The sequence below is a fragment of the Phacochoerus africanus genome, chromosome 1 (genome assembly GCF_016906955.1).
Source record: "Phacochoerus africanus isolate WHEZ1 chromosome 1, ROS_Pafr_v1, whole genome shotgun sequence".
In the NCBI taxonomy this organism is placed as follows: Eukaryota; Metazoa; Chordata; class Mammalia; order Artiodactyla; family Suidae; genus Phacochoerus; species Phacochoerus africanus.
Window position 1 is genome coordinate 105,600,716 of NC_062544.1, and position 14,461 is coordinate 105,615,176.

The 14,461-nt window shown below is 45.7% G+C and overlaps 2 protein-coding genes across 6 annotated transcripts in view; one reads left to right on the plus strand and one right to left on the minus strand.

Annotated features, from left to right (window-relative positions):
• Positions 1-3,145, plus strand: part of CTNNB1 (catenin beta 1) — a 44,520-nt gene extending 41,375 nt beyond the window's left edge. The window contains exons 14-16 of one of the 3 annotated variants that reach the window (XM_047770610.1): positions 784-844; positions 1,851-2,071; positions 2,374-3,145. In XM_047770610.1, the coding sequence (XP_047626566.1) occupies positions 784-844; positions 1,851-2,059 (270 nt within the window). In that variant the 3' untranslated portion in view covers positions 2,060-2,071; positions 2,374-3,145. Of the gene's footprint in view, positions 1-783; positions 845-1,850 lie in introns of all 3 variants that reach the window. The other 2 variants (XM_047770620.1, XM_047770602.1) reach the window with 2 other exon arrangements.
• A 4,596-nt stretch (positions 3,146-7,741) lies between these two features.
• ULK4 (unc-51 like kinase 4) overlaps positions 7,742-14,461 on the minus strand; it is a 521,416-nt gene continuing 514,696 nt past the window's right edge. For all 3 annotated transcript variants that reach the window (XM_047770666.1, XM_047770657.1, XM_047770675.1), the window contains 2 exons: positions 10,900-10,985; positions 7,742-7,916 (listed from right to left, as the gene is read on the minus strand). In XM_047770666.1, the coding sequence (XP_047626622.1) occupies positions 7,853-7,916; positions 10,900-10,985 (150 nt within the window). In that variant the 3' untranslated portion in view covers positions 7,742-7,852. The remainder of the gene's footprint in view (positions 7,917-10,899; positions 10,986-14,461) is intronic.

A 14,461-nucleotide genomic window follows, 5' to 3' on the forward strand; every position in this document is an offset into this window, starting at 1 on the left:
GGTGGAGGTCACTTTATCAATACTTCTTAAAAAATGCTCAACTTTTCACCTATTTTCTACTCAAATTTCTATTAATTTATTCAGTATTTGTCCTCAGTACAGACTTGTTCACTGAAACATTAGAACCATCCTGAAGGTTTATTCAACTATGGTATATAGGCATAAAGTGAATTATATTTGTTGAATGAATATAAAGAGACCCTACATATGTTGTTAGGTGGGAAAAAAATAAACTGCCAAACTGTAGTATGTTAGTTGGTTTTTTAATAGGCAATCCTAACATGTTCCAACTTGAGCCCTAAACTTCTCACCTATTCCCTTTCTCCAGACCTGTTCCTGTAACAGTTAATGGCAGCTTCATTCTTCTAGCTGCTCAAGCTCTAACTTTTCATATAATAAATCCTGTCAGTAACTGCTACTGAGGATAGACACTGCATGTTTTGTTTCCTGTTAAATCTCTAGCACTTAGAATAGTGCCTGGCATGTAGTAAGTACTTAATATACATTTGCTGTGAGAATAAATTAGCATTTTTAATACTACGTGTGGTGAGAAAACATGTTTCTCTAGGTATCAGTGATTAATCTTTGAAGGGTAGAGTTGAAAGTATTTCTGCATTGTATACTTCTGTATTTTGAAGTAATTATGTATTTTCTAAGTATGTATGTCATATTCGAGTTCTTTGTTCCTTTTGTAATCTGAAAGTATATTCTCTATTTTGAAAACATACTTATTTTGAGTTGAGAATTTTCATTTTGCTTCCTTGCCTTGTACTGCTTATCTAGACTGCTGATCTTGGACTTGATATTGGTGCCCAGGGAGAACCCCTTGGATATCGCCAGGATGGTAGGTGACTCACATTTCTTGATTATCTCCAGATCAAGCTAAAGGTCCAAATCTTTGTCAAGAGCTGGTTTGCTCATCTGGGAAACCAGTGTTGGCAGTAAAGCGGTGGCAGCAATTAAAGGCAGTTTTAAAATTCTGGAGTCAGCAATATTATCTTTAGTGGAGCACAGGGGATTCTGAGCCATACACTGAGCAAGCAACAGGATCACACCAACAAATACATGTCACTACTCCAGGCCTCTGCAGTGCAGTGCAGGATATTCACCCGGCTTTTTGTTCACCTTTTTGGTCATAGAACCTATAATACCTGTGTCTACAACCCACTCAGGGAGTGAGAGTACTAGGAAACTTTTGCCACAAGCTCAGATCTGGGATGGGTATTTATAGGGTTGTATTGATGAAAAGCTAATTAAAATCTGGATAATGGCAATAGAATATATTTGGGGTAGACCACTAAAAGCTGTAATTATTCATCTTAAATTTATAATCTTAACCTAGTTTTTCCTAGTTACTAAACCACTAAAGCTCATAAGCCTCTTACCCTGACGTGTATATAAGTGTCAACATAAAACATATAAAGGTTTTATTAGAAACTGTTGCATTTTCTCAGTATTTTTATGGGTATCACCTAGACCTAGTTCAACTAATAGATTATATGTGCCAGACCTACTTTTTAGTGCCTTCATCTGCTACCACAACCCCTCAGTGCTCACACACAGTATTGCTGCTGTGCTGCTCCTCGGGAATCTGTGTCTCTGCCTGGCTAGGTGCTCCATGTCCAGGATTAGAACCTGCTGGTCTGCCTTTGGTAGAAACAGGCTGTGTAGCCTCACAGGTGGCCTGGCACTGGATAATTACTTAGCTGAAAAATGCGGAAGTTGAAGAGGTTATAAAGCAGTTCTTCCTGACAAGTTTGCTGCCATTGGAGGCCCCTGACCTCAGTGTTCACTTTTATGTGTTGTCTCCCTCTCTCTTTCTCCCTTGCACAACCTTGATGCTCTTCTAGATCCCAGCTATCGTTCTTTTCACTCTGGTGGATACGGCCAGGATGCCTTGGGTATGGACCCCATGATGGAGCATGAGATGGGTGGCCACCACCCCGGTGCTGACTATCCAGTTGATGGGCTGCCAGATCTGGGGCATGCCCAGGACCTCATGGATGGGCTGCCTCCAGGTGACAGCAATCAGCTGGCCTGGTTTGATACTGACCTGTAAATCATCCTTTAGGTAAGAAGTTAAAAAAGCCAGTTTGGGTAAAATACTTTTACTCTGCCTACAGAACTTCAGAAAGACTTGGTTGGTAGGGTGGGAGTGGTCTAGGCCTATTTGTAAATCTGCCACAAAAAAGATACATACTTTGAAAGAGATGTCTTAGAACATTTGAATGTTCTCAGATTTCTGGTTGTTCGTGGTCATGTGTGGAAGTTATTAACTTTAATGTTTTTTGCCACAGCTTTTGCAACTTAATACTCAAATGAGTAACATTTGCTGTTTTAAACATTAATAGCAGCCTTTCTCTCTTTATACAGCTGTATTGTCTGAACTTGCATTGTGATTGGCCTGTAGAGTTGCTGAGAGGGCTCGAGGGGTGGGCTGGTATCTCAGAAAGTGCCTGACACACTAACCAAGCTGAGTTTCCTATGGGAACAATTGAAGTAAACTTTTTGTTCTGGTCCTTTTTGGTCGAGGAGTAACAATACAAATGGATTTTGGGAGTGACTCAAGAAGTGAAGAATGCACAAGAATGGATCACAAGATGGAATTTATCAAACTCTAGCCTTGCTTGTTAAAACACTTTTTTTTAAAATATCTGTAATGGTACTGACTTTGCTTGCTTTGAAGTAGCTCTTTCTTTGTTTCTTTCCTTTTTTTGCAGTAACTGTTAGTTTTTTAAGTCTCATAGTGTTAAGTTATAGTGAATACTGCTACAGCAATTTCTAATTTTTAAGAATTGAGTAATGGTGTAGAACACTAATTCATAATCACTCTAATTGTAATCTGAATAAAGTGTAACATTGTGTAGCCTTTTTGTATAAAATAGACAAATAGAAATGGTCCAATTAGTTTCCTTTTTAATATGCTTAAAATAAGCAGGTGGATCTATTTCATGTTTTTGATCAAAAACTTTATTTGGGATATGTATGGTTAGGGTAAATCAGTAAGAGGTGTTATTTGGAACCTTGTTTTGAACAGTTTACCAGTTGCCTTTTATCCCAAAGTTGTTGTAACCTGCTGTGATACAATGCTTCAAGAGAAAATGCGGTTATAAAAATGGTTCAGAATTAAACTTTTAATTCATTCGATTGTGTCATCTTTTTTTTTTCCCTAGAGATTAACTTATTCTCACAAATGACTTATTCAGCTCAACTTCATCATGAGGAAAACACAGTGAAATAATTTAAGTTGTAATGATAGAATTATTTGCCAAGTTACTCTAGCATGGGGCCCTGAGTTAAACTGCATCAAAAGTATTTCAGCCTTGAACATTGATTCTGAGCTTAGGTAAGAGGAGAGGCCACCATCTCCAACTGAAGGACTCTGGGCTGAGAGCCTATGGCCAAGACTCCTTCAGCCTGAATGAGGTCAGGTGTGTAATCTTGCCCGAGTGACCAGAGGCCTCCTCATCCTCAGTTCAAAGGCATCTAGTTCTTGGGCTACACAGAACAAAACTGAAAGCCGCACCGGCACCCCCCCCCCCCCCCCCCGCCCCACCACCACCACAAACCCCATCAGATGGTTTCATTCCATTAAGGTAATCATGAGGAATTAAGTACCTGGATTTGGACTTAAAGCACCTTCACAGACTCATTTGAAGAGGGGAGTTCCTTCAGCTCCACTTTGAACTGATAATTAAGACAGTTGAAGTGTCGATATTTATCTGAACATAATCAGAACTAGAATGGGCCGCCTTCATGCTGTCTGCCTGGTGAGCCTGTTATCGTGGTGGGAGGTCTGACAGGCTTAGTTCATCCCAGAGGGCAGAGTCAGTAGATCTGTTAGAACTTGTGTCTGGTCTTTAAAATGCGTGAAAGTGTTTTGTGCTTAGGGAGTGCTGTCTCTGATTTACAGCGCATTTAAACATATACTCAGTTCCTTTTTTGTTGAAGACCTTTTGTGAAAGCTTCATAAATTCTTCCCTGGGGTCTGTGATGGGGTTGGAGAGGAGACACCTGCATACCTGATAAGGGGCAGTTCTACTTCCAGTGCCTGAGACACAGAGCCAAGGCTGTATTACGAGAAGCTCAGAGCAGCTACTAGTAGGTTAGCAGAGTGAAGATCTTTCATGAGTTCAGCTTTTAACATAAAGAACTACAGCATGCTGTTTTATTTAAAGAACTTCTTAAAACCAGGAAACTTTTTTTTTTGTCTTTTGGTCTTTTTAGGGTCACACCTGCATATGGAGGTTCCCAGGCTAGGGTTCTAACCAGAGTTGTAGCCGCCGGCCTACACCACAGCCACTGCAACCCCAGATCTGAGCTGCATCTGCGACCTGCAACACCGGATCCTTGACCCACTGAGTGAGGCCAGGGATCAAACCCAAAACCTCATGGTTTCTAGTTGGATTTGTTTCCACTGCACTATGTCGGGAACTCCTGGAAAACATTTTTTAGAGCTTATCTAATATTATTAGAGTTTTGAAGTTCCATTTAAAAACTTAATATGAAGGTTACTCTGATTCAGCAAGGTAGGTAGTTCTGCAGTGTACTTAGAAGGACATAGGGCCAAGAACAGCCAAGACGCTCGTGAAGAATAAGATGGGAAGACTTGTTCTACCAGCCGTCAAGACCTAACTCTAAAGGTAGGCGTAGTTAGTGCTGTGATTAATGCTGTAAAGGGCATGTGGACAGAAGTATAGACTAAGGGAACAGAATAAGGTGAAGACAGTAGACACTTAGAGGTAGCTTTGGAGGTCAGTGTGAAAAAGAGGGACTTTTTAGTAAAAGTATGGTAGCTATTTGGATAAAACTGAAATTAATGCAAAAAAAAAAATCTATGACCAACAAAATATCAAAAGCCCATGTGTCCAGTAATTGCTTTATCCAGATAAGGAAACGGCCACACTGCAGTAAAAAAAGCTACAGCTTCAACACAATAATATGGGTATCTCTATCTCAAATAATGATATTGACCAAGTCACAAATACATGCCATAGGACTTAACTGGTGCAAAAAAAATAAAGAGGGGGGACACACTCTTTTAAGGAAATCATCCACAGGTGGTAAAACTAAAAAGCAAGGAAATTATTAGATTACTACAGAAATCAGAATAGCGGGTTACCTGGGGACAAAGGTGCAGAGGACATCTGATCCCACTGCAGTTATCACCATTGAGCTGCTAAATGAAGCTTTTCCTTGTTGGAGATGTTCTAGACATGAGGCTTTGATCTGGTTATTCGACCATCAAAGATCTTGAGATGAATATGCTCTTTGATTCTTGTTTTCATCAGTGTGATAAAAACAGAAGATCCGAACTGTGCTGTTTGGTTTATAAAATTCAGAGAGCTGAAGTGGCTCCACCAAAGTTTTTAATAGTAGGTGAGAATTTCAACCTAACACCCATCAGATACAACTAGAAAATAATGGGGAGGGATGGCAAAAAGGGTAATGCTTCCTTTTTCTTAGCTATCACAGTCCTTTGTGGAGTAAGCTAGAGTAAGGGAGGTGACAGGCTGCCTTTGCCACCTCAGCATAAGCTTCTGAGGGGCCGGGTGTAAAAAGCCAGTCTTCTTCCAGGTCATGTGAGGACTCCACACCGCCCTGGTCCTTGCTCTACACCAAGGCTTCTCTCGTTGCCGCTCCCCTGCCTCAGCCCCACCAAAGTTTGTAGCTCTTGGGGCCAGTGCCTCCCAAACTTAGGTGAGTCTTGTCCCCACCCTGCTCTAGACAGCTCTCCCAAGAGACCAAGCCCTTTCAGGCTTTTGTGGCTCCTTGCCTCCCCTCCCCTGCCAATTCCTTCCTTACTTAGGCCCTTACCTTAGTCCCTACATAAATTCATATACCAGAGAGATGGGTTTATACATGTTTTTCTGTTGCTGGAAGAGGAATAGGGCATTTTGCTTCAAGTGGAAGCAGGAGAAACCCAGCTCCTCTTCTGTCACTCTGAGCAAGAGCCTTAGCCACTAGACTCCCCACTTTCTGAGCTATATCCCACAGAAGTAAGACCTGACCTGCATTTGCAGAATTGACCTGAGAACTTCAAGATAATAATAGTGGAAATATGGTTATAGAGGAAGAGCTAGACCAGTACAAAGAACCCCAAGATGGCAAATTTCATTGCTCCATCCTACAGACCCACTTCCTAAGCTGCAAGACGACTGTCAAGTCTCAGGCCACCATCACTCCAAAAAGAGGGACAGCTCGCTGAGCACCCACTCTTAGGCTGTAAGCAGAGGCGGAGTCTTAAAGCATTGGGTGTCCTGTCAATGACAGAAAGAGGGCAGCCTGGTGCAGCCACTTGCTTGGGCCTCTCCATGCAAGGCATGCCCTTGCTGCCTCCTTTGCCCCTCTACCTGCAACTTCACTGACACCATTCATCCCAAATAGCTAAAGCTCCAAGGTGGTAGGCAGGGGAGGGCCAGTAGGTGCCTTAGCCTCTTACCACTGCCAGAATCCTCAGAACTCTCTTAGGTGGCCAGGGGCCAGCTCTTCTCAGAACTGGAGCCAGCCTGGGAAGCCAAATACAAGGGTATGAGCCTCTTGTGTGGGACAGGGACAGGTTACTGCCCTCAGCCTCCCTCTGCCTACTCAAACAGACTGCTCATGTTCCCCTATCTTTGAGCTCACTAAGACTGGGAAGACAAGAGGCTAAGAAACTTGCTTTGCAGATGGTGGGACTTAAGTGACATACATGCCTTTGATGGAGTGGGGCACAGAGCTGCCGTTTTCATTACAAAGCGAAATGGAAGCTGGCATACCAATCCAACCCTAGTGGCACAGTGTGACCAGCTTCCCATGATGCAATAGATGCAGTCACCCAGTGTGCCCATGTGGCTTCCACTTCTGCCTGCCCTGCCCATCCTACCTGCACAGGTGCTTCTGTCCAGCACAATCCCATCTGGGCCTGGGCAGTGTGTTAGCGGGCAGATCCCCTCTCTCTAAGAAGCCCAGAGCACTGCAGCCACTGATCTAACTCTTTCATTGTGCAGTGGGGAAAACTGAGGCCCCAGGGAGGAGGCCAAGGAATGTTCTCACTTGCTCACTTGGTTGGAGCTGCCCCAGATCCACCCCTACCTTCCTCAATACAACAATCCAACACCTTGTAGCAGCGTCCATCAAATATTTTCACAGGCTTGACTCTTACAAAGGAGATGCTTAACGGCGTATTGTGAGCAAGAAGCTGGAAAGAGTTCAAGGATAAAGGCGTCATTGGTAGGAGTTGGGATGATTCTACCTTGATGCCATCGTCCCATCTAGATGGGCAGACCTTCAAGGAAGCCAGCGTTGAGTGTTTTGCATTCCTTTGGGCAAACTTAACTACCTGTGTCCGTTTAGTAGAGTCTTGCCCAATTCTCCTGAGATTCTTGGAATCAGTTCACCCCTGAAGTGAAGCAAAGCCAGGCTGGTGAAAGTGGGAGGAAGACAAGAGGCTAAGACTGTTTCCAAAGGCTTGCTCTGGAGCTGTGGCTGGAAGAACTTCCCTGCCTAGTCCTGCCTGTTAAATCTCCAGAGGAGAAAGACGCTTAGAGACACCAACAGACTGAGGATGGCAGCTTCTCCTCTTTGATTAGTACAGGCAGTGACCTGCCCCTCTGATAGACCTACCCATCCACACAGGGAGGAAAAGAACATTGAGACCAGCTAGCAAACCTGGGGTTTCTAGATGTGTTCCACAGGAGATGAGGAGGTCTGTTCTGAGTGGGTTTTCTAGGATCCAGAGCTAGAGCACCTCAGCCTGAGGTTCTGAGTTCAGCTGACTTTATTAGATCCAAATAGAGCTGTAGGTGGCCATGTGGTGAGTGTGTGTAGTCGAGGGTGAGTGCCGCAGGGCTTGTGTTAAGTGCCTTCTTGCCTAGTGTCCAGCAGCTTGGAGGATTTCGAGGGCCAAGGAAGCCACTGCACTGTTGGCCGATGAACTGTGAGAAAAACCAAAGTAAAAACATTTAGTGGAGTTCCCTGATGGGCTAGTAGTTAAAGATTTGGCATTGTCACTGCTGTGGCTCGGGTTCAATACCTGGCCTGGCGATTTTCATGCTGTGGGTATGGCGAAAAAAACACACAAAACAAAAACACCTGGGCATCTTCAGGGTAAAAATGCTTGCTGTCTTCCAAAGGGGCTGGCCTGTTTTGCACCTGAGTATCTGATGGACCAGCTGCTTGCCAGAGCTGCCTGCCCCAAGCAGCATCTTCAGAAGCAGAAACTGGATTCTTAGGACCCCTCAGCCCACAGTCCCACTGGGGCTCAGCACTGGCCCTGCCAGCACCCCTAAGCTACTCCTGAGCTCCCCGCCCTGCCAGCACCCAAAGTCCGATTCATTTTGGCCAAGTGCACTGATGCTGAGCTCTTGAGGGCAAGTCAGGCAGATGGCAGCCAGAGCCTGCCAGCCTGGGGACTGCAATGAGCCTGCCTGGTGCCTTCCTGCAGCTGGCTTGTGCTAACCAGCAGAGATCCCAGGGGCTGACTCTCCTGCTCCATGTGGCCTCTTCCTGGCCAATCAGCCAGCAGCATGAGGTTTCTTCTTCTCATAGGTGTGGATGTGCAATTAAGTGCTTAAAATGGAAACAGTTACTGGAGCAAATTATTTGAGATACACTTAAACCTATGCCTTAACAACTGACATCACAATGTGCCTTGAAGTGTTAAATTAGCTGGTGGCACACTCTTGATTACACAAAAATAAAGCTGTTGCCAAACAACAGGGTGGGGGTGTTACATACAAGAGGTGGGTCGCAGGGGGCTGGGGCTGCAGTCAGAGACTGAAGTGCATTCCTACCCTGCAGGTCAAAGGTCCCAAAGGATGCAGGAATGCACTTGAACTAGGCCTGTTCCCAGCTGAGGCCAGGCTAGTCCCATGGAGCCATGCTGCCCACCCAACCTGCCAGAGCAGCCCTAGGGCTGGGGGAGTGGGGTGGGCAGTGACCAATAAGGAGGGCACACCAACCTGACAAGGTCCCATCAGTATAGAAGGCTGCCATTTATTCACTCTTGGTCAGCTTAAAAACATATCTGAACAAAGGTCAAATAAGACAACTTCAGAGCAGCAACCTGCAGACCCATATGAGATCTGCCTGGTGTAGATGTGTCTGTTGCTGGAGTCTTACATGTGGGTACAGAAGAGGCCACCACCTTCAGGGAGCCTTGTTTTGACACATTTGGTCTTAATTTGGGTTCAGCTCTCCCAAACTGGTGCAGCATGAGGATGTGCTGGCTTTGGCACCTGCTGTGTGAGGAGTCCCACAGAGGCAGGCCCTGGGGAGCTCCCAGGAGCTACCTATCAACTCCACGTCTCCAAGTGGCTCTCCTATCCCTCCCCAGCACAAACCTGCTTGTAGGGTCTGCATCTCAGCTGTCTGTTCAAGGCCAGGGTCCCTACTGCTCATAAACCAGTCTAGCAGAAAGTCTATGGCCCCACCAGGGGAGCCACTGTCCACACCTTAACCATAGTGGCCCCTCTCATCCAAGTCAGCCTGTCCTTCCCCTCAGCTCATAGGAACCAGGGATAAGAACCCATGTCTTTAGCTTAAGCTAAAGAGGAAAGGGGGTGGGGGTGGGGTAGCCCAGGAGATGCTGTCCCCCTCCCCGACCCAAATCAATTAATGCAAAGAGGCTGGTTGGAGCTGAGCCTTCTCCACAGACTCTCCTTCTCAGCAATATCTCAACCACCTATTTTTTCCCCCATTAATACAAAATCCAAAACACCAGGAAGCAGATTTCAGACAACCCTGTGGTTCTGAAAACAAACTACCAGGAAATTCCAGGCACCATCCCATGTCATGCACACCCAGTAAAGGCCAGGCACCCCTTAGCCGGGTGGGTCCTTCTCCCCAGGGCAAGGAGAGCAACTGGGACTCAGGGATCACCATATCCTCCAGCCACCTCACTCCGCTCTGGGGACAGTGCATCCACTGAGTCATTTAATCAAACCACCTGAGTCCTCCCCACCTCACCATGGCCAGGCACCAGCACTGTCACATGCAGTGAGCCATTGTACTCAGGTGACTAAAGGGTGGATGATACCTGGGGGAAATTTTCTCTGTACCCCATGCAATTTTTCTTTTGTCACTTGGCACTAACATTTTAAATAAACTAAAACTCATCAGCCTTACTACCTCCACCCCCACCCCTGCCACCACCTCTCAAGTTCAGGGAGTGCAGGGGCAGGGGGTAGTCATGGGAAGAACCCTCCCAGCGCCCTGATCACCCCAGCATCAGCATCACCTTGGGGCTGGCTGAGATGCCAGTTCTTCCCTCCACAGCCATCAGCAGGTTCCTGGGTGACAGGGCTGCCCTTGTCTCTGCACCTCACTCCTAAGATGTTCTAGACATACTGACTGTGGAGCTGAGGACTGGGAGGCTGACCTAACCTCTTACAGTCAGCTTCTTGGTATCTCATAGTCTATTCTGGGGATTCAAATTTTCCCTCTGAAGGCAGCCGGGACTGTTGAGCAGGCTGAGCTGTGTTCTGACCCCAGCGTTTCAGACCCTCTCCAATGTGGTGGTGATAATGGTGCCTCTGCTGATGGGGCCATGCATGCATGCGCAGGCCAGGTGCTGCTTTCCTTAGGAGGAGGGTCGTCACATATCCCTCCTGGTGTCCCCTCCCACTTGGTCATAACCCTCCACCCACACACACCTCAGTCCCTATAGATGGGACTATTGCCACCCCCACCCCCAGCAGGGCTAGGATATCCTACTTATCTCCCTCCCATGACCTCCCCTACCAGGGGGCTGGAGGGGCAGAGTGGCCCATCCCACACTGGGAGGAGTCTCAGTGGGCAATGACCGGCTCAACGGTGATGGTCCCTGGGGGAGGGGAGAGGAGAAAAGAATGGGTAAGAGTATTTGCTGAGCCCACTCGTGCTCCGAACAGCTCCTCCTGGCCATCCTGGGCTCCTCACCCGCCATCTGGGGCCAGCCACTCCAGAGCCCGCAGGAGGCTGCCTGCATTCCTGAGGCTTTCTAGGTGCTTCTCACTGGAGGTGATCTGCAAGGGAGGAAGAAGAAAATGGTTGGCTGGCCCATCCCCAACATGCTGCATGCCCCCACCCCCACCCCAAGTCTCAGACTCTGTGTGTTATAGGACAGAGCCCAGAGCCCCAGTGTACTGCTGACCACTGAGACAGAAGCAGACATGGGCAACACTTGGGAGTGAGCTGGAGATGTGCCAGGTAAGGATGGGGTGCCTCCTGTCAGTCCCTCAGGGGGTGGGGGTGGGGATTGTGTTCTGGGAACCTGAACATTTCGGTTAAAGCTAATTATGGGTAAACAAACGTTCCAGTTGTCAGTTCCTGGACCCAGTGTGCCTACTGTCCCAAGCCTAACACAATCTCTTTCATAACAATGGAAGGATGATGATTCTGGGTTCCCAATGACCTCGGGATCCTGGGAGAAGGAAATGACACAGGTCCTACCCAGGAACCTGGGGAAGTCCTGCCATGGTCCTGGGAGAAAGAGAGGAAGACCTTTGGGCATCCTTGACTCTGTGGCAACATATGCAGAATCGAAAACTCTCAGGGTTGGAACGGACCTGGATACATGCTGACCCAACCCAGGATCCCAGAGACTCCTAATTCAGCCCCTCCATAGCACATTCCATGCCCTACAAGACAGAGGAGATAAGGCTTTAGGAATGAACCTGAATTCTAGTATTAGAGTTGCTCTTCTTAATTCACAATTTGTGTCCTATTTTTATCTTTGTTATTTTTCAAATATTTTCTAGGACTTCTCTTATGGCTCAGTGGGTTAAGGATCCAGCATTGTCACTGCAGCAGCTCCACTTACTGCTGTGGCGTGGGTTTGATCCCTGGCCCGGGGAACTTCTGCCTACTGTGGGTGCGGCCAAAAAAGAAAAAAAAAAAAAATTCTAATAAATGCTTCTGTGGCACTTCACATTTCAGAAGGCTCTGAGGTTTCCTGTACATTTTCTCACTTAACTCTTTTCAACAGCCCCTTGCAAGGTAAGGACGTAGTATGTTTTATAGATGAGGTAACTGAGGCTTTAGTGAGACACAGGGGCCACTAGAGCAGTCACAGGGAGCCTGATCCTAAACCCACATGAGGGTGGAACCAGGCTGGCCTCAGCTGCCCTCATCCTTTTCTGTCTTTCCACATGATCACAGCAACCAAGGCTAGATTATCCTCTCCCTAGTTCTCAAGAAGAGGCTGAGCATTTCTTAACCAATCACTCATGGTAATAGGAAGGTCAAAGGGGGTAAATAGACCTTCATGTGGACTCTGAATTACATGTGAATGAATCTGCACCTCCACTGAGATCCTTACCCTGCTTCCTGAGGGTGGCAGGGACCAGCTGCCAGCCCTACTGCATCAGCTGTAATTTCAGCAAAGATTTGCATCTGAAAAGAGCTGCATGTAAATCTGTTCTGAAATTACCCCCAACTGGATGAGTTCAAAAGGCTGCTGTTGGAAGATGTCAGCTGTAGTTCAATTATGTCTGAAGCAAACACCAGCTTACCCTGAAAGGGTCTTCACTGAGGACTCCTACCTAATTTTCCTCAAAACTGTGCCTCACACAGCTCAGTCGAGCTACATCCAGACTCTCTGCCCTGACCAGCCCAACTCTGGGATTTGTGTATGAGACGCTGTGCTCCAAGGAAATCACCCCACAAGTGGCAAAGAAACAAGACTCCATTCCCTTACAAGGCCAGATGGAAGATGCAAATAGACGAGATCAGGCACAGTCAGGGAGGAGAAGGGGACCCAGAAGGTGCGAATAGAAAATACAGTGAAAATAACGTGATCAAAGAAAGAGACCAAAATAGCATCTACTGTAGCTGACATAAATGTAAGCATAAACAAAGCCAAAAGAATTAATTGAAAACTATGCGATTTGGCCACTAACCCAAACTCTTATTAACAACATCAACTGGTGTCCTATCTATAAAGATGAGTTAATTAGAAAATTAAAATTTTAAATAGTATCAGTCAGAGGTTCCAGGGGAAGACAAAGAAAATACATGCCACTCTTTCTCTCCACATAAAACCTGAGCAGAATGCAGAGCACAGCTGTTGGAGAACACTGAAAAGTAAATAGCACTGGCAGACTGGGGAAGGATACCACAACCAGAGCACCATCATGTCTTTCCTCCAGTACAGCCCATCACGAACTGATGAACACAGCCAAACTGCAGGGTGAGCATCGAGGGGCAGGAGAGAGAGCTGCAGGAGAGGCAAGGCTTGAGGAATGGGAAAGGAAACTTCCAAAAGCTCAGAAAGTGGAGATGAAACTCCGCTTCCTTTTCCTCACTTCTCTTTGGCCCCAGGTCCCAGGCAATTCTGTGGTGGCCGTGGTGGCCATCAGCCAAAACCCCTCTCTCTCTGTTCTCACACTGTTTGGCCCAGACACAACTATTGAGGAAGTGAGCAGCGGAGGGGAACCCAGGGAAAGTACTGGGGAGGCAATAGGGAAAAACTCAAGAAAGCAACCCCATAAAATTGTTTATCAACTCCTAGACTCACCCTCGACCTGTGCTGGTGAAAAAAAGAGATGTTACACAAACATGAACCAACAGAAAGCTAGAGTGGCTATGTTAATATCAGGCAAAGAAGACTTTAGAACAAAGAAAATGACCAGGGATAAAGACATAATATTTTGATAAAAGGGTTCTGTCGCCAAAACATATAACAATAAATGCGTTTGCATTTAATAACAGAAACTTAAAATACACAAAGCAAGGGAAAAACAGACAAATCCACAATTTTCTTGAAAGGAAAAACAGACATCCACAATTTCAGTTGGAGACTTCAAAACTACTTTCACAGTGAAAAAGGAACCCTCCTACACTGTTGGTGGGAATGTAAGTAGGCTGGTGCAACCACTATGGAGAATAATATGGAGGTTCCTTAAAAAACTAAAAAACAGAACTATCATATTACCCAGCAATCACACTCCTGGGCATATATCCGGAGAAAACCATAATCTGAAAAGATACCTGCATTCCTATGTTCACAGCAGCATTATTTATAGTAGCCAAGACATGAGTGCAACCTAAATGTCTATCAATGGAGAAATGGATATAGAAGATGTGGTAAATATATACTGTGGAATATTACTCAGCCATAAAAAATAAAATAATGCCATTTGTAGCAACATGGATGGACCTAGAGTTTATCATACTAAGTAAAGTTAGTCAGATAGTGAAAGACAAACATCATATGATCACTTATATGTGTAATCTCAAAAAAGGATAAGGATACAAATGAATTTATTTGCAGAACAGAAACAGACTCACAGACTTTGACAACAAACATATGGTTACCAAAGAGACAAGGAGGGGAAGGATAAATTGGGAGTATGGAATGACAGATGCACATTACTATATGTTAAATAAATGAACAACAAGGATTTATTGTCTAGCACAGGGAACTATATTCAATACCTTGTAATTAACTATAATTGAAAAGAGTCGAAAAAAGAATATATCCAGAACATAAAAAGAACAT